General features: G+C 35.8%; 2 protein-coding genes and 1 long non-coding RNA gene across 4 annotated transcripts; 1 reads left to right on the top strand and 2 right to left on the bottom strand.

The window, feature by feature from the left end:
* The first annotated feature begins 1,465 nt into the window (after nucleotides 1-1,465).
* Nucleotides 1,466-4,608, top strand: LOC113846375 (protein SPA, chloroplastic). The gene is made up of 6 exons (XM_027474551.1): nucleotides 1,466-1,766; nucleotides 1,881-1,964; nucleotides 2,074-2,125; nucleotides 3,092-3,248; nucleotides 3,529-3,595; nucleotides 4,174-4,608. The coding sequence occupies exons 1-5, from the start codon at nucleotides 1,590-1,592 to the stop codon at nucleotides 3,548-3,550; spliced, it is 492 nt and encodes a 163-aa protein (XP_027330352.1). The 5' UTR covers nucleotides 1,466-1,589; the 3' UTR covers nucleotides 3,551-3,595; nucleotides 4,174-4,608.
* On the bottom strand, nucleotides 2,560-15,216 carry LOC113846376. The gene is made up of 3 exons (XR_003501675.1): nucleotides 15,203-15,216; nucleotides 14,951-14,953; nucleotides 2,560-2,963 (listed from the first exon to the last, which is right to left on the bottom strand). It is a non-coding gene; the product is annotated as an uncharacterized LOC113846376 (long non-coding RNA).
* Nucleotides 5,261-8,310, bottom strand: LOC113846374 (L10-interacting MYB domain-containing protein-like). Of its 2 annotated transcripts, none has more exons than XM_027474549.1 (3): nucleotides 8,163-8,310; nucleotides 6,043-6,378; nucleotides 5,261-5,967 (listed from the first exon to the last, which is right to left on the bottom strand). In XM_027474549.1, the coding sequence occupies exons 2-3, from the start codon at nucleotides 6,370-6,372 to the stop codon at nucleotides 5,383-5,385; spliced, it is 915 nt and encodes a 304-aa protein (XP_027330350.1). In that variant the 5' UTR covers nucleotides 6,373-6,378; nucleotides 8,163-8,310; the 3' UTR covers nucleotides 5,261-5,382. The 2 variants fall into 2 exon arrangements, with proteins under 2 accessions (XP_027330350.1, XP_027330351.1); XM_027474550.1 differs by having other exon boundaries at nucleotides 6,043-6,372; nucleotides 8,163-8,175.
* Nucleotides 15,217-23,804: the final 8,588 nt, after the last annotated feature.

Raw genomic sequence — 23,804 nt, 5'->3', positions numbered from 1 at the left:
AATAAAGGCTGAAGGATATTTCAGAAAGGCAAAGGGACCCTAAGATGATATAACTATATATAAGGCTATCAATATATACATCATAAAAGGTAAAATAATTAAAACAAGGGAAAAGGGGGGCCATGTGGACATTGGAGAAGTTGATGTTTCCTCATCAAGAGGAAAAAAAAGGGAGGGGAGGGGGCTAGGAAGAAAAGGAAGAAAAGCCTTGGATTCTACGTTTCTCAAAGCATGAATTATCCATTTTATGGGACATGCGAGTGTTCAATATAGATATCATGTACCATGATGCCAATTGCCAAAGTTCAACGTCAATGGTCAATGTTGGTCATCCCTCATGTGCCTCCTAATAATGTCTATTTGTTAGCCTGTCGCTCTCATTTCTACATATCCTCTCTTCCCAACCTTTTTTGTTTTATTATTCTCTACCCACAACATGCTTCAAGTTTTTCGTCCCTTACCTTCATGAAAAAGAAGCTAATATGTTTAATCGCTTTACTTCTACAGTGTAACCTTTTCTTTCATGCACACACATCACACTGATTCAATAGTAAGTTTCAATTAATTAAGTGGCTGAGAGCTTGAATACATACGAAACTTGAACCTATACAAACCCAATTTCATCACTGCAAATCAGATTAATCTCTCACTTAGCTAGTAATTATGACACAAGCAAATATAATCATAAAAATGGAAATATGCAATAAATATACATCACACTGATTAATAGTAAGCTTGCATTAGGTGGCTCAGAGCCCGAATAAAAACTAGAGTGTTACCTATATAAACCCAATTTCATCACTCCAAATCACATTAATCTCTAAACAGAGAGGAATAATATATATGTATATATTGCTTTTTAAAAGTGCGTTTAAAATCAAGTAATAAAAAATTTATGTATCGTAATTTTTTATAAAAATAATAAAATATAACACGATTCAATCCATTAATAATATTAAATATTAATTTTTAATAAAAAATTACTATTTCTTAATTTCTTGACATATATGTCTTTAGACATATGTTAAAAAAATTGTGTATAAGAGTAAATCTTGATTAACTTGTTCTGCTTAATAATTTTGTACATACAACAAATTTTATTTATCAAAATATTGATTTAAAAGTGGTTATTAAGTTTATAAGTTTACAAAATTTTACAAAAATTTTATGAAATAATTTATGGTTCAAATTTGGCAAAAAAATATTAGAGGCCCAACGTTATTTGTTGGATCATGGCCTTATTTGTTTATGGTCCATATTGGATCATGATCTGTGATTAGAGTTTCAGGCTTTCCCAACTATGGGCTTCACAACTAAAAACAGAAAGTGATGGGATAAAATTTGATGGCATTTAACCAAAAAATAAAATAAAATTGATAAGCTGAGTTCAGCTAAGGAGTTGAAATGCATGGTCATGACAATGCATAGCCACGTGGAAGTGGGACAATGACTATGTGGTCGTTACTGCCACTGGTTGTGGTTGGATGATGTCCTTCTGCTATTGTTGGGAGTTTCACTGCGTCACTTCTCATTCTAAACGATTCCTTTTCAGTTCAGATACCAGAAAACGGAATTGAAGGGAGTGAGAAATGACACTAGCTCCTGCTCTTTCTATCCCTATCTTCCATTCTTCCTTTCTTTGTTGCCCTCTAAAACTTAAATCTTTCTCTCTCTCTTCCTGCAACCCATCATCATCAGGAAATAGAATTCAACCAAAACCCACATCTTATCCACGCATTAGAGCTCTGGACCTTGATCAAAACACGGTTTTCCTTCTATTTCTTCATATTTACTCATTTGTTTATGAATAATGCATTAAGGGTATCTTTCCTTTTGTTGTTTTAATGAGATTAAATTATTGCATTACAAATGTTTTACAGGTATTGGCTATAACTGTTGGTGTTGTCAGTGTGGCTGTGGGGATTGGCATTCCAGTGTTCTATGAAACCCAAATTGATAATGCTGTGAAGTGTTTATACTTTACACTATACCATTTATCTTATTTATTCATTATGTCATCAAATGTTTTGGTATTTCTAGTGGGGTTTTGATTACAACTTCTCTTTATTGCAGGCTAAGCGAGAAAACACACAGCCATGCTTCCCATGCGAGGGATCTGGTGCTCGTAAGTATTATCATTTGTTTTTCTATTGTTCATAGAATCATAATTTATACATGATGCTCGGACACTATAGGGAAAATTTTCTATGTGCAGCATTTCTAAGGCATATATCACAAGAGAGCAAATATGAAAACAATAATAATAAAATTTATTAAAATAAGCTAAAAATAGCTTATTAGAATTATAAACTTTATAAGCCCAAATAAGCTTTGTAGAGGTTCTTTCAGACGCCCCCTGAATCAAAAGAGGTGGAGGCATTCACTTGCCTAGAAATTTAAATTAGTTGCAGCTTTTATGAGACCCCCAAATGTGGTCTGGAGGAAGGGCTGTGGAATAGGGGGATTGAAATGGAGAGCATCTGTGGGGATTGAGCCTCGCAATTCGGATTCCCATTGCATGTCCATAGCTCTGCCTACTAAATTGATTAGACAAATATTTATTCCAATGAGACAAAATCTCATTCATTACCCTCAATTCCAAAACTAATATAATAGGTTTTGAATGCTTGTGAGGATGCCAAATTGAACCTGTTCAATTTGTGCTTTACATAAGGTTGTAAATATAATCAGTTCAACTCCACATAAGGCAAGTATGCTTGATTATATACAGTTGCAGTCTACGCGTAATAATTATTTCCTAGAGATATACGTCTTTTTTCAGTGCTACGGTGTCTTCCACAAGTAGCTTTAAATTTCATAAGTGAGTGTGTTAGTGAAAATTTACAATCAATTAATATTGTACAACATATGAATGGAAAAGGGAAACAACTCAACTGAACAGAATTAATAAGATTGAAGAAGAGAAAAAAATCGCTAGTTATAACAACTTGATTGTCACAGCACTCCAGCAAGCCAGGGGGTATGTTATTCCATATATTTACCAGTTTAAACTTCTTGCCTTTATAACTGATAATTCAATTGTTTATAGTTTTTTGGTCAATCTCGATTGAAATTGTTACACTTATGCCAGAGAAATGCAGATTTTGTTTGGGAACTGGCAATGTGACAGTAGAACTTGGTGGGGGTGAGAAGGACGTATCTAGATGCATAAATTGTGATGGCGTTGGTTCATTGACATGCACAACTTGTCAAGGATCTGGAATTCAACCTCGTTACCTTGACCGTAGGTACGGAGTTTTTTATGCCTACCATGACAAATTTTCCAATCAAAACTCATTTTGCAATATGAATAAGGCTGCAAGGCATGGCTCAGCTTGTAAGAGGCTAAGAGAATCAACGATTTTGAGAAATCTTAAATTACTACATCACATAACTTTCTTCAAAAAATACTTAAGCTTTGCCTAGATTAGTGTATATTATAGTAAAGTCACTAATCACTTCTGGCAATCGTGTTCAAGTCTTCTCTCTCGTATCATTAACCATGGTTTGTTGTTTGATATTGATCAGAGAATTTAAAGATGACGACTGAGACAAGCTAAGAATAAGTGGTGCTGATTTTGGATTCAATTATGAGGTTATTGTACTCGTTTAATTTCGTTGATCTGTGTACGCACCTAATCCAACTGTCAAAATCACGTTGATAGTTTCATTTGGTTTACATTTTAATCAGTGTCATAAGGCCACTCACTCACTTTCATTGCCTATCTGTATAAAATTGAAGTTTTTAGGCATTAGCTAACTTTATGCAATTATTCATTGTCCTGTTGTATGCATTGGATTTTGTTGGGTATCTAGCCCCAATACTATGCCTGAACTATTATCATTGGTGTTATTTCTGTTCGTTTATAGGACTTCACTATCTTGAATAACTGACATATACTGTTTATCAATAATAGAAGCATAATTTCCTCCAAAAATAAAAGATAACAGAAGCACAATAAACTCTAGTGGAGGGCTAGGATGAGTAGCTTAAGTAGTTTACAAGTCGTTGTAGGTTCAAATTTTTATACCCAATGTAACAAAGATACTGAAGGCATAATTAATCTCTGAAGTTAGATGTCTCTCTATGGTATGGCCCTGCTAGATGCCATGATTGTTTTCCTTTTGACTGCTGAAAGTGTTAAAGTGATGATGATTAAGGATAGTTTTCAGTTTTGATTCAGTGCTTGACATTTTGCTTCAAGGAGCTCCAAGAATGAAATCTCAAATCAAGTTCCTCCTCATCAGTGATAGATTTTGCTAGTATGGAGTTCGTAGGCTTACCTGGTTTATACTTTTGCTCAATGTTAAACCTTGGCAAACTATTCTTTTACATAAAACGCGGTGCAGTTTATGACTAGGGGAACCTTTTAGTTTAAATGAACGGAGGAGAGGAATTTTCATGGGGGAAGGGAAGGAGAGGAGAGGAGAGGAGAGGAGTTTTAATGGATGAATGTAAAAGAAACTCACATTACATTTTTTGAGGCATGCATGTTAAAGGTTATTATTACCAAAGGAAAGGTGATTTGTATGATCCACTGATACTAGTTTTGAGCGAACATAAACAGTTATTTTTTTTTATCAGCTGAATGAAGTCAATGGTACAACAGATGTCTTCTCAATTATGTCACACCCTTGTAATTACAAACTATTTTTGAAAGAAAATCTTCTGCAAACTGCCTTCACCTTCTGTTTGGAATGCTTTAAAATTGAAGAGAATATCAATACCAAAACTACGTTTTATTCAACTAGCTAAGGTTTGCTATATACAATGTCATTGAGTTTGATCTTTATCTTAACAATTTTCTTTAAGATTCTTCTTAGAAAATTAAAGATGATATATTTAAAATAAAATGATTTATAAAATCAGGAAGTGATTTGGTTAATAAATTTATTACAAAATAATTTTAAAAAACGGATTGAATTATAATTTCAAAAATGAATTGAATTCTTAAACTAATATCATTTTGAATAAGTTGTTCCCTGTGAGAATTTTGCTCACGGTCATAGAAATGTTAAATCTGTTCACACTCCAAATTAATAGGACATGTTTAGGACCCCATGAAAACATGTATCATATTGCTGCATAAGGAAAGTGCGAGTGTAATGAAGATTGCAAGCTTCATTCACACTTTCATCAAACATTTGTTTATTTTTATCAAGAGTTAAAATGGTTTGTATAATCATATCAAGAGAGATGCAAATTAAATGGTTTGTAAAAATCATATCTGAAGAAATAACTACGAAAATGGAAGTCCAGATGCCTAAACGTTGTAAGAGCTAAAACGGGATTACTTACAGCAAGACAAAAAGAAGGGAATACTATACGTTGTTTTTATGACTATGTAATTACAGCAAACTTCAAAATGGCTTAAATATATTCTAACTGAAGGGACTTTTACTGCACTTTCCTTGTAACCATGTCAGTCGTATCTTGACACTTTTTAAAGAAATGAATGTCTCCCTTAAATTAGGGTCCTCCTCAAAGAGGTCCAGTGCTGAAAAGTATAGCTGTTGATCAATGTCTTCTATCTCATCCAGAGCCCTAATGCAGTTTGTAATGGAAAATTTATCATCTACACTTGAAACAACCGCCCTTAACCTTGAAACAGCAACCATATCGAACAAGGCTTCTGCCATAGCATTGCAGGCGTCTTGATCCAGACTAGTAGTTTGCGTTTCATAAGGCCGTTTCCTCTTCCTATCTAGAGAATTCTTGGTCACCTTCTCTGCAGTTGAGATATTCCCTGGAATAGATTTTGATGTTGATGGATTTTCACAATGCGAGACCTTAGCTTCTGGACATGAAGCAAAGCCGGTGGCATCTATTCCAATAGATTTGTCTAACTCTTCATAATGACTAGATTGGGCATATTTGCCATCAGCAGCTGAATCTATGAATATAGTGCAGAGCTGCTCATATATTGGACAATCTTTCACTTTAACTGTCTCATGCCTAGGCTGCGCCTGTACACCAAACCTAACAAAATTCAGATTGAGAATAAAGAAAAGAAAAAGATTGCTATAATGTAAGGAATTTACCCCTAGGTCTTCCCACTGGTCAAAGCCTATGCAACAGGAATCATCTATTACAAAGTCATTATTTTGATCATAAGCGGATTTCAAATTATAGAAGCGTGTCCGAAGAACATCTAGATGCTTCCTCAATTGATTATTATTGAAATTAAGATCTGTTTGCCTATTGAACTCATCACGAATGTGATTCCATGTTTTCTTGTCAAAAACATTGTTTGGTCTGTTCCCCAGTTGAATCTGCTTGACAACCAAGTCTGCAAATATCTTGTCAAGAGATGCTGTCCATCTTGTCCTTGAACGCTCTTGCTTGGGTTGATTATTGGGTTCAAGATCCATCTACACCAGCACAAATGCTTATAATTCAATAATTTTTTCAATAACATTCCATAAAAAAACCTCTTGAACTGATTTTTGTAAAAACTAAGAAAAAGTAAAAGAGCCAAGGCTAAGCTTATACTTCACAGATCAACTAGTTCATTTTTATAAATAGTGTCACAATTATCCCATAGCGCACCACGACAAGAGAGGCAGCAACAGTGTACACAAAAGTTGCCAACAAATTTTATTAGAAAAGGAAAAATTGGGGAAAACCTCAGTTTTTTTTGAAGGAAAATAATAAAGACTAATAAGTCAGTCATGGAGGATTCAAGAGTTATGTGTAGGAAAAAGTGAGGACTTCAACTCCACTGGATCAGTACAGCATCAGTTTAACAATGTTACACTAAATCTAATTGTACAAGAAAAAAGGCTTCATGTTTTTGTTCTTTCGACTTCTCTCCTTATTTTTTTCCCCTGTTTTCTTATTCATAGTATGAATCACCACACTACATAAATAGAAAAAAAGAAGATAAGAGACAAGATGACATCAGTTAACATGAAAAAGACATCCAACATCCAATATAAAAATGACACCACAAAATAGAAATAAAACCATAAAAATTTAATTGAAAACAACATAGACAAACAAAGAAACATTAAACCAAGGGGTGAAAGGGAAAGGAAACCATTCCACTACTACGCAATTATCAACCAAGTTCATACTGAGATTCCTCCTTTACAACAAGGAACTCCAATTACTCTGCTTTTCAAGGCTAGAGATCAGATTCAGACACACAATACTAATAACTACCTAACTGGCAGCTGCTATAGATGACTAAATATGTATTTGAAGCAGTATCTGTCTTAATTGAGAAAAAGAAAACAAGCAATATTGACACATACTGAAGTCCTAAATTCAGTCAAATAACCATCACACAACCACATAAGAATGGAAATCCTTCATTCACGACATATGATGCACATGAGATTCTTGTATGGACCTATGTAGGGCCCATGCCGACAACAGTTGGCAGTGCCTGGATTCACGGATGATAAACATTGCTACCAGATACTTTCATATCAAAGAACTTGTAAGACAGTCATGAGTTGCATACTACTAATCTATTCTATGACTGCCTATAGTAGAAAACTTTATAATTTCTTTTTATAAGAAGAAATTGATAAAGGGTGGGTACATAACAAATACAACAAAACCTTGCTAATTTTCACCTTGAATTGATTTCTGATCCAGTTCCAAACCATGCAATTGCTCTATGCACGTGACACAAACCGAGCCCCTCTGCATGTTTGTATAAAATATAAAGGCAACGTAAATATCAACACCAATAATGGATTCAAAATAAATATTTAGTTCAGAATTCTAATTTCAAAATGCAAAATATAAAAATAAAATCAAACAACGAAAATTAATACTACAAATGAACAACACCGAATACAAACGGGAACATAGAATGGAACAAAAACCAGGTTGACATCAACAACAATATTAACAGACAACTGAATTAGATAATAATTGTGCCAACACATACACTTGCCCCGAGTGTAAATTAACATAAATTAAAACCCTGTTTTGAAATTAAGAATAGCTTAATTGAAACCGTTTAAAAGGAGGATGGGTGCTTCACTAAAATGGCAATGCCTTTCAACAAAATTATTAAATAAAGAGTAAAACCCTAAGAGTGAAAGTTTTGACGCAGGGTAAAAAAACAATGAGGATCAATGGATGGATGATTGTATTTGTTTGCGTATAAAGGAAAGAAAAGAGTGCGGTAACAGACGTACTTCACCTGCTCTGAAATTTCGTAAACGAGACACTTGAGAATTGAAACGTTGAAGGTTGAATCCTCTTTTCCCAATTCAAGTATGTATCTGTATTCAGTACGCAGAAGGGGGATAAACGTAATCAATAGAATCGGCTAACGAAGTGCATTTTCAATTTTAATATTTTTATTTAAATTTTCAAAATAGGAACGGAATAATATATGTATATGTATAATATTAATAATAATATGAGGAAGGAAACATGTCAAGATGCTATTGGATGATTTCACAGTTTCCTCTACTGTGCGTCGTTTTGTGCGACTCTTCCACATTCTTTTAGCACCTATCATCAGCAGTATGAAAAACCAAGCATTGTCTTACCTTTTTTTTAATATTTTAATATTTCTGCGTTTTTACTTGAATTTTGTTAAGACAGTTAATGTCATTGGCATTTCTTTTTTCTCCAAAATTACAGGCCCCGGATAATTGAAACAAGCTAATAATAATTTTTGTTAAATATTATTTGAAAAATACTTTTTGTGATAACGGAACACTGATTCTTGTTCGTTTTTTTTTTATTTTAATACTGATGCTATGTTTTTGGTCAACACTGGTTCTTGTTCTTGTCCAACTCCTGAGTAGCCCAGATATGGGCCAACTCAACAGAAGCCCACCCACAAGCCTTACAATAGTTACTGGACTTTTAGAACTGGATCTAACAATTTTTTTTTGCACTCCCCCTCTTTCTTTCCTTTTTATACTCCTATTTATTTATTTATTTTTTTAAATTTTGTTCCTAAAACGTTTTCCGTACATCATAATCCTTATTCACAGTTATCATCATTGATCTAATAATATTTTAACTATTACATTTTTTTACTATATTTGTTGCTATGTTCCTATTATTGAATTTTTCAGTTTTTGAAACTATATTTGTTGAAGTTTTATGAAAATTATTTTTGGGATTATATTTCTAAAATCATATCAAATAGTTTTCAAAAACATAAATTATATACTCCGGAAGCAATTTTTATTCAATTCAAAAGAAAATAAAATATATCTTATTTTCTCAAAAATATTGTATACTTAAGCTTTATTTAGAAGTTTTGAAGTAAAGAAAAAGAAAGAGTTTGAAAGGTAAGAATAGAGGAGGAAGAAGAATTAATATAAAACTCTCCAAATTGGAAAAACTTAAAAACATGTGATTATTATTTAGAAATTCTTCCCTTTTCATCTAGAAACTCAATAAGGATAATTATCACACAAGTCTTCTACTTTTTCCCCCCTCTTAAAAAAAATTAACTCTCAAACAAACTCTTAAAATTTTCTCGATATATCAAAGTTTTTATTCCATTGAAATGTGTGCACAGGAGACGATAGATAGGTTAGGATTTTTTACAAAATACAGCACTGGGTCTGCGTGGCTATTCTGAGTGATGCATGTTAACACTCCAGCAACTGAACCTGGATAACTGTCATTGCGTTGAAACGCACATAACCTGGCGCTTTGGCACGCAACAGAGCGTGGAAACGCATAGCAGATGGCATAGCAACGCAAAGCTAAGCACATAGAAGAAGCATTAATTGGAGTGTTGTGCGTTGAAACGCACATCACTTGAAGCCTTGGCGCGCAAGAGTGCGTTGCAACTCATAGTGCAGGGCGTGGCAATGCGGAACTGAGCATCCAAGTAAAGTCTAGACTGTAACTTTGCGCGTGGCAACGCAGAACAGTTGCAGCCTTGGCGCTAAGCGCGTGGAAACACAAATCACATGCAGCCAAGGCGCGCATCTACGCACCTTTACTCCAGCCACTGTGTGTTTTGGCGCAGATTTTTGCAACTTTATAACTTCTTCTTCTTGCCAATTCTGGACGTTTGGAGCTTCTGTATCACTTTTAGAAGACTCTAGAACACCTGGGAACAACTAACTATCAGAATTTCAAGGGTCAAGTCGAAGAATTAGAGGAGCTCTATAAATAGGAATTAGAAACTTAGAAATAGGGTCTTTTTGTCAATTTTAGTTTTTGTATTCATTTTTGTAACCGTTTTAACTTCCAAGGGAAGTCAGAGGGAGAAGAGAGGAGCGGCTTTTGTTCTTCCTTGCTAGAGGAATCTGGAGAGAGGCAAAGTTATTGAGATGGCTCTCTGCTTTTCATCTTCTTTTCTTCTTACTTCTCTCCATTTCATTATAATGTGTTTCTAACTCTTTTGTTAGGGATTTATGGATCTAGAATTAATATATTGATTTCGTTTTGACTCTGAACTTTGAGTATTTGATTTGATTGAGGGATTAATTCTGTGTTTACTTGATCTTTGAATAGAAATTCAATTGATTAATCAAAGTGTAATCTTTACTAATAGAAATTGGGTTTGTTGCTTGGATTTGAATTAATTACCAAAACTCTTGACTTTCTTAGGGATAAGTGGTCTTAGTTTTGCAATCTTTTGGTTCTAATTCGTAATGCAATATTGAACTAAATTTGGCCTAAGGAATTAGGGAGATTTGGTTGAATATTAGGACCAATGAGTTGAGGAATCAATCTTTGGTTATTGTAAAGAGAAACCGATTGTCAATCAATCAAATGCTTGAATGTTCAGAGGCATAACTGAATTGATATTGATATTCTAGTGAAATAAATTCCTAACTTTCCTCCATTCGTGATTCATTCTAATAGTACAAGTTAACATTCTGTTTTTAACAATTTCTCATTTCCTTAATTTTGAATTTTACTTTCTTGCATATTGAAATCTGTTCAATGAATTGTTTGGTGCAAATGGTTATTATCTTATGAATTGGTGATTAAAAATAAGATCCTAGAGGATGATACTTGGGACTCGATCTGATTTCCACATTTTATAACTTGCTACAATTACCTAGTACACTTGTTAGTAGTGAAATTACACCATTTAAGTGTTGCGATAAAAAGCGTGTAACAAGTTTTTGGCGCCGTTGCTGGGAATTTTAATTTTTAACATCATTAGTAACTAGAGGATAGCTAGATTGTACCACTTACTTTTTGTTTTAATTCAGCTCTGTTTGATAGTTCAATTTCGTATTAAGTTTTGGTAGTTATTTTACATATATTAGCTGTTATTATTTTAATTTTTGTAATACTGCATTGTTGTTTTGTTTTTAAATGAATATAGGTTATCTTTTTTAGCTCTTGAAGAATATTTTGATTGTAATTTCTTTGCACTCCATTGCTCTGTGTTCTAATCAAATTTCAAGTATTAGTGTTTGTCTTTAGTTTTCCTTGTGTTATATGCGTGGAAAGAATAAAGACAAATCTATTCTTATATTTGATCTGGATATAGACAGAACTTTGAGAAGGATAAGGAACGAATTAAGGGCAGAGAGCTCAGCTAAAAAGAAGCAGAATTCACAGTTTACACCTTCTTCACCAAACTCAGCAGAAAAACAAGTTAATTCTCCAACTTCACCTGTAAATTCAGAAGCAAAGATTGCTGAACCACATAGACAAAGGACTTTAGGAGACTATGGAGTACCTAATATACATGGATACAGTTCTTCTATTGTCAGACCAACCATTCAAGCCAACCATTTTCAGATTAAACCTGCCTTACTTCACCTAGTTCAACAAGATCAATTTTCTGGTTTAATTTCAGATGATCCTAACTTGCATATTTCTAATTTTCTGCAGTTATGTGATACCATAAGGATCAATGGAGTTAGCAAAGATGCAATTAGATTAAGATTGTTTCCATTTTCCTTAAGGGACAAGGAAAAATGTTGGCTCCTGATAGCTCATATTTTGTTCCCACATTTTTAGTGTTATTGCATCCTTTGCATGACTTTTCATTCCCTTATTTCTTCCATTTAATATGTTTTTGCATTTATCTTGATAATTAGGAATTTTCGTAAATAATATACTTTTGTTCATATTTTCTATTCTGACCTTTGGTTACTAATTTGACCATAACTTTTTCTGTAGGTATTCTTTTTGGCTGATTCTTTTTGCATTGGATTCCTTTCCTCCGGGGCTTTAATTTGGATATCTGGATCGTGCTGTTTTGAGTCCGGAGCTATTTTCTACGAATTTTAGAAGTTTAGACTTTTAGTTGACTATTGTATAGTTTTTATTTTGCTTTTGTTTTGCAGTTCGTTTGTATTTAATTTCGGCCCAACTTTGGCCCACTCGGTTTTTGCTCTTTTAGGATTAGTATTTATAGAGATCAGGGGCTGATTGGGAAGGACTTTTGATTCATTTTTGTATTTTTCAGTTTGCAATACCTTTCCCGCTTCTAATAGAATCTCTCAATTTTTTTTACCATTCTTCTTCTTTTCTTGCATTTTTCCATTCTGAATTTGTATGCCTTTGCAATTACAACTGAAAGACGTTTAAGATTCTACAAAATCAAGATGATTTCTGCTATGTTCTCCCTTCAATTTCATTGCCAAACTCCAGATCGCATTTGTTCAAGACGTTTTTGATGCTCCGAGTTTGTTTTCCGATCTCACATTTTTACGATTGTATAGAAGCATTGTTCGATTGAATTGTGCATTGTTCTTAATCGTATAACAATCAATTGATTAATTGTTTGTTGTGCAGAAGAGATTTAAACAAATTCAATTTTCATTCAATCTTAGTTTTGGATTTTTGTGCTCTGGATTTCAATTTTAATTTTCGGTTCCAATTCTGTGCAATTTCATTTTCTGCATTTTAATTCTCTGCGATTTCATTCTCTGTAATTTCATTTTCTGCATTTTAATTTTGTAATTTAGTTTTTGCATTTAAACCCCCAAACATACAACCTTTCATGCATGATTGAGATTAGAGCAATGTACAATTGCATCCTTGTGAGATATGACCTAGGTTGCTCCCTGAACTGCATGTTTTTGTGAGGAATTTAGTAGTTTTTGATACCACTGCGACATGGCTATCAAAATTGGCGCCGTTGCCGGGGATGCATTTCGTATTGTTTTGACTCAATGGTGCATTGTGTTTTCTGTATTCTGTGTTTGTGTAGTTCAATTGTGAATTTTGTAAATTCTGTTTTCTGAATTCTGTAATTGTGTATTGTAGTGTCCTGTATCCAGTATAGTTCGTATGCATTTGATTATGTTATCCAATTGTAGTTCTGTGATTTGTGATTCATGAATTGTTCAGTTGCATATGATATGGTGTGTTCTGTTCTGTTCTGTTATGATTCATGTTGCTTGTGTTTGTATTGCATGATATATAGGTGTTGTACTTCAATTCGTGTTTGAGTGTGTGTGACTAGGTTCAATAGATCTGTGATAGCATTTTGTGTAAGTTGCAGTTTAGTTTACACATGCTGAAAATAGAGGACTAGTAGAAACCAGTTTAGTGTATGCATGGTGAATTGCTGACTTGCACTATTCCTGCACTATTCATCCACTATTCACTGATTTTAAAAAATTCCAAAAAAATAGTAAATGGTCAAATTTTGGCCTGAATTTTTGTGTCCACATTACATTTAGTGTATATTAGTGTGTAGAGTTGGTAGAATTGAAAAATCATTTGTAGAGAAAGAGATACACCTTGGTGGTGAAGAAAAATTTTGTGCAACTTAAAAGTGTCATAACTTTTGCTAGGAGTGTCAGAATTTTTTCCACGACACATGACTTAAAAGTGTCATAACTTAAAAGAGACACATGATTTTTTCCACTACTCACTGCAACCCGCTTTGCCGGTTGAGGTTTCCCCAATTTTCAAAAATCGCATGTTTTCTAAAAGTTTTTTATTTTTAAGCATTTATTGACCTATTTTTCTTGACTTTAGGCTTCTAGTTTCCATGTCAGATCAATTCCAAAAATTCTGAAAATTTTTGTGGTGTTATCCTATACCATTTGGGGATTTATCACGGTCTCACTTCAACCATTGCTTGTGTTTTGATGGTACTTGCTTTGTTAACTAATTCTGTGCACTCAGGATTTGTGTGTTGTTCCTTGTGACCCTAACCTTGTATGACTAGATCTAATCCAGGCATACTACATTCCTTTGACCCTGAGATAGAGAGGACAAGATTGAAGATTTTGAAATTGAGGAAAGAGCACAACACTACTCATAGTCAGTTTACTTCACAAACAAGCAACATGGCAAACAACCAAGAGAGAACCTTGAAGGAGCTTGCTGCCCCTAATGTTGGACATCAACCTTTATGCATTCAGATACCACAATTACAGGAGGGAGTAGCAAGTTATGAATTGAAGTCTGGTCTTATTCATTTACTTCCTAAATTTCATGGTCTTGTAGGAGAAGATCCACACAAGCATTTGATGGAATTCCATGTGGTGTGTTCTACCATGCGACCAGTGGATGTGCCAGAGGACTTCGTCAAGATGAAGGCATTTCCATTTTCATTATGTGACATAGCCAAGGACTGGTTGTACCTGCAGCCAACACCAATTTGTACATGGAGCGACATGAAGAGGCGATTTTTAGAAAAATTCTTCCCTGCGTCTAGAACAGCAGCAATAAGGAAGGAGATTAGTGGCATTAGACAGCTGCAAGGAGAGAGTTTATATGAGTACTGGGAGAGGTTCAACAAGCTGTGTTCGACCTGCCCAAACCATCAGATAAATGAGCAGCTTTTGATTCAATATTTCTATGAAGGATTGATGCCTATGGAGCGCAGCATGATTGATGCAGCCAGTGGAGGTGCTCTGATGGACAAGACTCCAGCAGCTGCAAGATATTTGATCTCCAACATGGCAGAAAATTCTCAGCAATTTAGTTCCAGAAATCTTACCACTAGAGCTGTACATGAGGCATCCACAAGCAGCGTTGCTGTAGTCGATAACCAAAGGCTGGAAAACAAGCTTACAGAACTGACTTCTTTGGTGAGGCAATTAGCCATGGGCCAGGCAATTCCACAGATCCAGCAGACGTGTGGCATTTGTGCAGGTGACCATTATACTAATTCTTGCCCTCAGCTACAGGAGACAGCCCAACCTTCTCATTTGGTAGCAGGCTTACACCTTCCTCACCAGAGTCATCAGCAACAACCTCAGCAATATAACCCTTTCTCCCCTACATACAATCCAGGGTGGAGAAGTCATCCCAATCTGAGGTATGGTCCACCAGCACCACAGCAACAGCAGAAATATGTGTACCAGCAGCAGTCTGCACACCCTTCATACCACCAGCCACAACATCACCCTGTGTAGCAGCAGCAACCAAAGTACCTGCCTCTTCCTATGAGACAACAACAACAGCCTGCACAGCAGAATCAGGCTCAACAACAACCTCTTCCACAGCCTAGCAGTATTGGACCTTCTTTGGAGGAGTTGATGAGTCAAATGGCCACTCAAAGTCTGCAGTTTCAGCAGAACGTTTCAGCCACCATTCAGGACTTACAGACCCAAATTGGGCAGCTGGCAACTTCAGTGAATAATTTACAACAGCAAGGTTCTGCAGCACTTTCTTCGCAGCCTGTAGTTAATCCGAAAGGCCAGTAAAAGTAGTGGAAGTGAAGAGGGAGTCCGAGATAATTTACCACATCACCAGATTCCCCTTCCTTTCCCAACCAGAGTTCCTCCACAAAAGAAAATAGAAATGGACCAAGAGTTGCTGGATACCTTCAAGAAGGTGGAGATATTAATATTCCTCTGCTGGATGCCATCAAACAGATTCCTCGATATGCGAAATTCTTGAAGGAGCTTTGTACTTATAAGAGGAACTTAAAGAAGAGGAATGTCCAGCTAGTTTCATCCTTGTCCCAGTCAAGCCTTCCACAGAAATGTGGTGATCCAGGAACTTTCTCCATTCCTTGCACAATTGGAGAGTCCTCTTTTGCTAGTGCCTTGCTGGATTTGGGAGCTTCTATCAATGTTATGCCTTCAGCCGTATATAAGATGTTGCGTTTGGGAGACTTGAAACCAACCAGCGTGATTATCCAATTAGCAAACCGAAGCACAGCTCAGCCTTTAGGAGTGCTCGAAGACGTGTTGGTAAAAGTTAACCAACTGATTTTTCCGGCTGATTTTTACATTCTTGATATGCAGGATGAGAATTCGACCTTGATTCTGGGTAGACCATTCTTGATGACTGCGAAGACAAAGATTGATGTCCATACTGGCACACTGTCCATGGAGTTTGGAGATGACACAGTTCATTTCAATATCTTTGATGCCATGAGACATCCGGCTGAGAGCCATTCGATACTTTCTGACTGTTCTGATTTTTCTGTTTTTCTTATTAATGTAGTAGATAGAAATTTTGATTTGTATTTTGATACAGTTCATGTAATTGATTCTGATTTTGATTCTGCTTTTGATTCTAGTATCAATATTGCTGTAGATTCATATTTTGACTTGTCTCAGTTTTCAGACTTAGATTTAGATTTAGATGCTTTACCAGGATGCACCTGTGATAGTGGCATTTGTTCCATTTGTGCTAAGATTAATACTGCCATATCTTCTGCTGTTTTGCCTTCCATTGCAGGTGCAGATCCAGATTCTGTGATACCCATCGCTGCTACAGCCCCACAGTCTCCATTATCAGTTATAGAGCAGCAGCCAAGTTCATTGGAGTTGAGCCCTCTGCCAAATCACCTTAAATATGCTTATCTGGATGTAGAGCAGCAGAGGTTTCCGGTAATTATATCCAGCAGCCTTCTGGAGGATCAAGAAGAGAAGTTGGTACAAGTCCTGAAGGTGCACAAGAAAGCCATCGGTTGGAGCTTGAGTGACATTCCTGGGATCAGTCCAGCTGTATGCATGCACAGGATTCACTTGGAGGATGAGTCTAGGCTAGTGAGGCAGCCCCAAAGAAGACTCAATCCTACCATTCTGGATGTAGTGAAGAAGGAGGTGACCAAGCTACTGATGGCTGGGATCATCTACCCCATTTCTGACAGTACATGGGTGTCACCTGTCCAAGTGGTACCTAAGAAGTCTGGGATTACTGTGGTGCAGAACCAGGATAATGAGATGGTTGCCACCAGAGTCGCCAACAAATGGAGAGTGTGTATTGACTATAGGCGACTCAACCAGGCTACTAGAAAGGACCATTTCCCTCTCCCATTCATTGATCAGGTCATTGAGAGGTTAGCAGGTAAATCCCATTATTGTTTCCTGGATGGTTTCTCTGGCTACATGCAGATTCATATTGCTCCTGAGGACCAGCACAAGACCACTTTCACCTGTCCTTTTGGCACTTTTGCCTATAAAAGGATGCCATTCGGCCTATGCAATGCACCTACCACTTTTCAAAGGTGTATGTTAAGTGTTTTTTCTGATTTAATTGATAATTGCATGGAGGTGTTTATGGATGATTTTACTGTTTACGGTTCTTCATTTAATTCATGTCTGCATAGCTTAACCAGGGTGTTAGCGAGATGTGTTGAAACTAACCTCGTGTTAAATTATGAGAAATGCCATTTTATGGTAAAAGAAGGTGTAGTTTTAGGACATCTTATTTCTGAGAAGGGAATACAGGTCGATAAGGCAAAAATTGATGTTATTTCCTCTCTATCTCACCCCGCATCTGTTCGGGAGGTGCGTTCTTTCTTTGGACATGCAGGTTTTTACAGGCGATTTATCAGAGATTTCAATACCATTGCACTGCCGCTGTCCAGTCTTCTGTAGAAAGACGTACCATTCTTATTCTCTGATTCGTGTAAGGAGGGTTTTGAGGAGTTGAGGAGGAGACTCACCACAGCACCTATCATGCAGCCACCAGATTGGGAGCTCCCCTTTGAGTTGATGTGTGACGCCTCTGACTATGCACTTGGAGCTGTTCTATCTCAGAGAGTCGGTAAATTTCCTCATGTTATTGCCTATGCCTCTAGAACTCTCGATGCAGCCCAAATAAATTATACCACCACTGAGAAAGAACTCCTGGCTATAGTGTTCGCATTAGATAAATTTCGTTCTTATTTGCTTGGTTCCAAGATAACTGTCTTTACAGATCATGCTGCACTGAAATTCCTACTGAAGAAGCCAGATGCAAAACCTAGATTGATTAGATGGATGCTTCTTCTGCAGGAGTTTGATATTGAGATAAAAGACAAGAGTGGTGTTCTGAATCAGGTTGCTGATCATTTGAGTCGTATTGAAGGGACTATAGACCCTTTACCTATTCATGATAGTTTTCCTGATGATTATTTATTTGCTCTGAACTCAATAGACTCTATTCCCTGGTTTGCTGATATTGTGAATTATTTGGTTACTTCTGTTGTACCTCCTGATGCATCTAGATCCCAGATTGATCAATTGAAAAGTAATGCTAAATATTATGTCTGGGATGATCCATATTTGTGGAAATTTTGTAATGATTAGGTCATCCGTCGATGTGTTCCTGACCACGAATTTCAGGACATTCTGTATTTTTGTCATGGCACATCTGTAGGTGGCCATTTTGGACCGCAGAGGACAACCAGGAGAGCTTTGGACAGCGGATTCTATTGGCCTACCATTTTCTGAGATGCAGCCAGATTTTCTGAGAGCTGTGAGATATGCCAGAAGGCGGGAGGGACTATTACTAGGAGACATGAGATGCCTCAGCAGCCCATTATTTTCTGTGAGATCTTTTATGTTTGGGGCATCAATTTTATGGGTCCTTTTCCTGTTTCTGCTGGATACTCTTATATATTACTTCCTGTTGACTATGTGTCTTGATGGGTGGAGGCAAAGGCCACTAGAACTAATGATTCTAAAGTTGTTTCGGATTTTCTCCGTACTCATATTTTTTGCAGGTTCGGTGTACCTAAGGCTGTCATCAGTGACCAGGGAAGTCATTTATGTAACAGGACCATTGCAGCCTTGTTCCAGAAGTTTGGGGTCACACACAGAGTTGCTACACCATATCATCCCCAAACTAATGGGTAAGCTGAGGTATTCAACAGGGAAGTCAAGCACCTGTTGCAGAAATTAGTGCACCCGAATAGGAAAGATTGGAGTAAGTTTCTGGATGATGCTCTCTGGGCTCAGAGGACAGCTTATCGGACACCATTAGGCATGTCTCTATTTCGAGTGGTGTTTGGTAAAGCATGCCACCTTCCGGTGGAAATTGAGCATCGATCATATTGGGCTGTGAAGAGTTGTAACATAGCACTTGAGCATGCTGGAATTGAAAGGAAGCTCCAGCTTCAGGAGCTTGATGAAATACGCCTCCAAGCCTATGAGAATTCTAGATTGTATAAAGAGAAAGTTAGGAGATTTCATGATACACATATTCTGAGGAAAGAGTTCTCTGTAGGCCAGAAAGTGTTATTGTTTAACTCTCGATTGAAATTGATTGCAGGTAAGCTTCGGTCTAGATAGGATGGACCTTTTGTGATTACTCATGTTTTTCCCCATGGTACAGTTGAGATTCAGGATGAAGCTACCAGCAGGACTTTTAAAGTCAATGGTCATTAGCTGAAATTATTCCAGGAGAGTAGACCAGTGGAGCCGGCTCAGAACATAGTTGATCTATCCTTAGTGGAGCCTACTTTGATGGAGGATGTGTCTTCTTAGGCACTTGGAGTTTGGAGCATTGTGTTCTTTGATCTTTGTTTCTTTTCCTTATAGTTTCCTTTACTTTCTCATATATAGTTTTCATTCTATTCTTAGATTGTTTGCATGTTTTGTATTTTATATTTCCTTTTCCCACATTGTGGACAATGTGTGTTTTAAGTGTGGGGGGAGGGAGTAGTCCTTATGTTGTTAGCAATCTACACTAGCAAGTGCACTAGGATTGCAGCAAGTGATGAGTAAATTTAAGATCCAAATATCGTCTCCACAGGGAATTTAGATTCAAGTATCACTTCATAGAATTATAACCATTTAAGCTTTTTCAAAATTGTAAGGAGAGTGGTAACATCTAATAACAGCAAACTGGAACAATTAAAAGTAAAATGAACTTGCAGAAAACAAAACAATGAACACACAGTTATGTGATAACAGAGGGAGAAACCATAGCTAGGGAATTGCTTCACCAAAACTTCAATGTTTAATCAATAAAGTTCTGAATTAACAAGTAATTGGAAAGAATGACAATCAGTTTCACATTATACTATTCAGAGGTTAATTCCTTAACTCAATGAACCTAACATTCAATTAAACCATTCTAATTCCTTAGATCTAATTCAATTCAATGTTGCTTTAAGTGTAAGAAACCAAAAGATTGCAAGATCAAAGTTCCTTATCCCTAAGAAAACTAAAATCTCGGTGATTGGTTCAGATCTGAAGAACAAATTCAATTTTCATTGACAAAGGTTCTTCTGAATTTAGTTAATCAAATTTCCATTCAATTTCCACGTGAAGTTCAGAATCAATCATTCAATCTATTCAAAGCTTGAAATCCAGATCCAAATCAATTCAACATGTTCATTTCAGATCTACAATCCCTAGCTATGAACGAATTACACAGCCATGGCAGCAGAAGAAGAAAAAGAAAGAGAAGAAGAGAAGAAGAAACTCAGAAACACCATGGAAGCTTGCTCCACTCCAATTCCTCTTCGTGAAGCTCCAAGATCTGAATCCCCACTCCTCTCTCTCACTTCCTCTAACCAGAAACTAACTAAAAAAACTGAAAATGAACAGAATCCCCCTTTTCCGGATCACTTCTGGTATTTATAAAATTTTCCAGATCTTCACGTCATCACTTTTATGAGAAATAGTAGTTACGCAGAGAGTTTTTGATTGCACGTTAACACTTTTCCCAGAAATAGTGGCCACGCGCATTTTCCTGATATTGAGAGCTCTCTGGAACTATCACTCTTGATGATAAAAGTGACAACGCAGAGCCAAGGTAGTTGCGCGTTATCACTTTTTCTGATAAAAGTGACTACGCGCAGCTCGCCAAGTTGAAGGCTCTCTGGAACGATCACTTTTGATGACAATAGTGGTTACGCAGAGCTTTCCTGATATTTTGCCTCTCTGGAACTATCACTTTTAATGATAAAAGTGGTAACGCCCAGGCTTCACTTCTTCTTTGAGCTCTGAAGTGATCACTTTCACTGACAATAGTGATCACTCCCAGTCTGCAATTTCTTATTCTTGAGTTTTTGGAGTCCAGACTTGCTTCTTTCCTCTTCCTTGTCATCAAACCTCCATGAATATGATCCTTGCTCAATTTATTCCTACAAAAACAAGATTAAAAACTTAATTCCTAAGCAAAAATTTTACAATTGCTAAAATAACTACATATGTAAACAAAATTCAATTCCTTCTCTTTTTCTAAGTTTTTCTGCTTCCTTTATACATTTTTCTTATCATTTGTGTTAGAATTATGCTAAAATATCAGTCAAAATATGGATTCATCACCTTAGCATATTTTTCATTGGATTCCCTTGCTTTTAGAGACTTCATTCTTATGAGCATCTTTTCATTTGCCATTCTTAGTTGGAAGTTTCATAACTTCATAGTTGTGTTTCTTGCATTTTGAGTTTAGCTAGTTTTTCATGATGATTAGGTTGTGGATCATTAATTGGTAGAATGCATGCCTTAGTGAGATTTGAGCTTATCTTCTTTCTTGTGTGATTCACTCATGTTTGTAGGTATTTTTGAGCTTGAATTGACTCTTTTTGATGTCATCTATTCACATGCACTTTTGATATAATTTAGGCCTTCTTTTGATTTTAGCCACTTGGCCAAATTGACTTACCTTGCATGTATTCCATTGGTTATCCCCTTTGAGCCTTATTGACCTTTTTCTTGATGATTTTGCAGCTCATTACAAGCCATGTAACTTGAAAAACCATGATGTGCCCAACCTTTGGGAATAGATGAGCTTTGGAATTGTTTTGGGAATTGGTTAAAAACAAGTGTGGGGGTGTTTTGTACATATTGCTTTGAGTATATTTTGATGCATTGTAGGTTGACTAGAAAAGTGGATTGTATGAAAACAATGCAGTACTTACAAAAAAAAAATGCAAAAATAATAAATAAATAAATAAATAAAAGAGTAAAAAGGACTATTCTATTTCTAGATTTTGTACATGTGTTCTTGATTGTTGTGATGTGTTGCTGTTTTGCTTTTACTTGTTTTTAATCCATTCCCCATTGCTCTTCGTTTCTCTTTGGTTTTTAGCTTTGTTCACTTTCTTTTATCTTACCTTTACCTTAGCCACATTACAAGCTTAATTAAAGTCCTATTGATCTTTGGTGCATGTGTTTTAAATGGTAGAAATTAGAAGCTCTTCAAGCTTATGGAATTACTTACTTTCATGATGTGCTTTGAGTGAAATTTCTTGCCTAGACACTTGAGAGATTAAGTGATACACATCTATGTGAGAATTCTATCAATTGTGATCCATAATTTGATTTGATTGAAACTCTTCTTTACTTTTAATGTTGGAGCATATTCTTGATTGTTTTGATTCTTCCATACTTTGATTGCTGGCTGATTTTTGTTGCTCACATTACTTACACTTTGGGAACCATTGAAAAATTTTGCTTTGTGTTCATTTCTTTTCTTTTCTTTTGCTTGGGATTGCAAAAGCTTAAGTGTGGGGGTATTTGATAGCTTATATTTTGTTCCCACATTTTTAGTGTTCTTGCATCCTTTGCATGACTTTTCATTCCCTTATTTCTTCCATTTAATATGTTTTTGCATTTATCTTGATAATTAGGAATTTTCATAAATAATATACTTTTGTTCATATTTTCTATTCTGACCTTTGGTTACTAATTTGACCATAACTTTTTTTGTAGGTATTCTTTTTGGCTGATTCTTTTTGCATTGGATTCCTTTCTTCCGGGGCTTTAATTTGGATATCTGGATCGTGCTGTTTTGAGTCCGGAGCTATTTTCTACGAATTTTAGAAGTTTAGACTTTTAGTTGACTATTGTATAGTTTTTATTTTGCTTTTGTTTTGCAGTTCGTTTGTATTTAATTTCGGCCCAACTTTGGCCCACTCGGTTTTTGCACTTTTAGGATTAGTATTTATAGAGATCAGGGGCTGATTGGGAAGGAATTTTGATTCATTTTTTTATTTTTCAGTTTGCAATACCTTTCCCGCTTCTAATAGAATCTCTCAATTTTTTTTACCATTCTTCTTCTTTTCTTGCATTTTTCCATTCTGAATTCGTATGCCTTTGCAATTACAATTGAAAGACGTTTAAGATTCTACAAAATGAAGATGATTTCTGCTATGTTCTCCCTTCAATTTCATTGCCAAAGTCCAGATCGCATTTGTTCAAGACGTTTTTGATGCTCCGAGTTTGTTTTTCGATCTCACATTTTTACGATTGTATAGAAGCATTGTTCGATTGAATTGTGCGTTGTTCTTAATCGTATAACAATCAATTGATTAATTGTTTGTTGTGCAGAAGAGATTTAAACAAATTCAATTTTCATTCAATCTTAGTTTTGGATTTTTGTGCTCTGGATTTCAATTTTAATTTTTGGTTCCAATTCTGTGCAATTTCATTTTCTGCATTTTAATTCTCTGCGATTTCATTCTCTGTAATTTCATTTTCTGCCTTTTAATTTTGTAATTCAGTTTCTGCATTTAAACCCCCAAACATACAATCTTTCATGCATAATTGAGATTAGAGCAATGTACAATTGCATCCTTGTGAGATATGACCTAGGTTGCTCCCTGAACTGCATGTTTTTGTGAGGAATTTAGTAGTTTTTGATACCACTGCGACATGGCTATCAGCTCCAAGCCCAACCACAAGGGAGCATAACTACTTGGACAGATCTGGTCAACAAGTTTCTCACTAAATATTTCCCACCTTCTAAGGCTGCA

Source organism: Abrus precatorius, unplaced genomic scaffold (assembly GCF_003935025.1).
Source record: "Abrus precatorius isolate BTA unplaced genomic scaffold, Abrus_2018 Scaffold8, whole genome shotgun sequence".
NCBI lineage: Eukaryota > Viridiplantae > Streptophyta > Magnoliopsida > Fabales > Fabaceae > Abrus > Abrus precatorius.
This window is presented reverse-complemented; position numbering and strand designations above follow the sequence as displayed.

Bases quoted from the DNA above. Each gene is read 5' to 3' on its own strand.
- LOC113846375 (XM_027474551.1), top strand. From the start codon at position 1,590: ATGACACTAGCTCCTGCTCTTTCTATCCCTATCTTCCATTCTTCCTTT. The intron at 1,767-1,880 runs GTTTTCCTTCTA...AATGTTTTACAG, and splicing joins TGGACCTTGATCAAAACACG to GTATTGGCTATAACTGTTGG. The intron at 3,249-3,528 runs GTACGGAGTTTT...GATATTGATCAG, and splicing joins CCTCGTTACCTTGACCGTAG to AGAATTTAAAGATGACGACT.
- LOC113846374 (XM_027474549.1), bottom strand. From the start codon at position 6,372: ATGGATCTTGAACCCAATAATCAACCCAAGCAAGAGCGTTCAAGGACA. The intron at 5,968-6,042 runs GTAAATTCCTTA...TTTGGTGTACAG, and splicing joins ACCAGTGGGAAGACCTAGGG to GCGCAGCCTAGGCATGAGAC.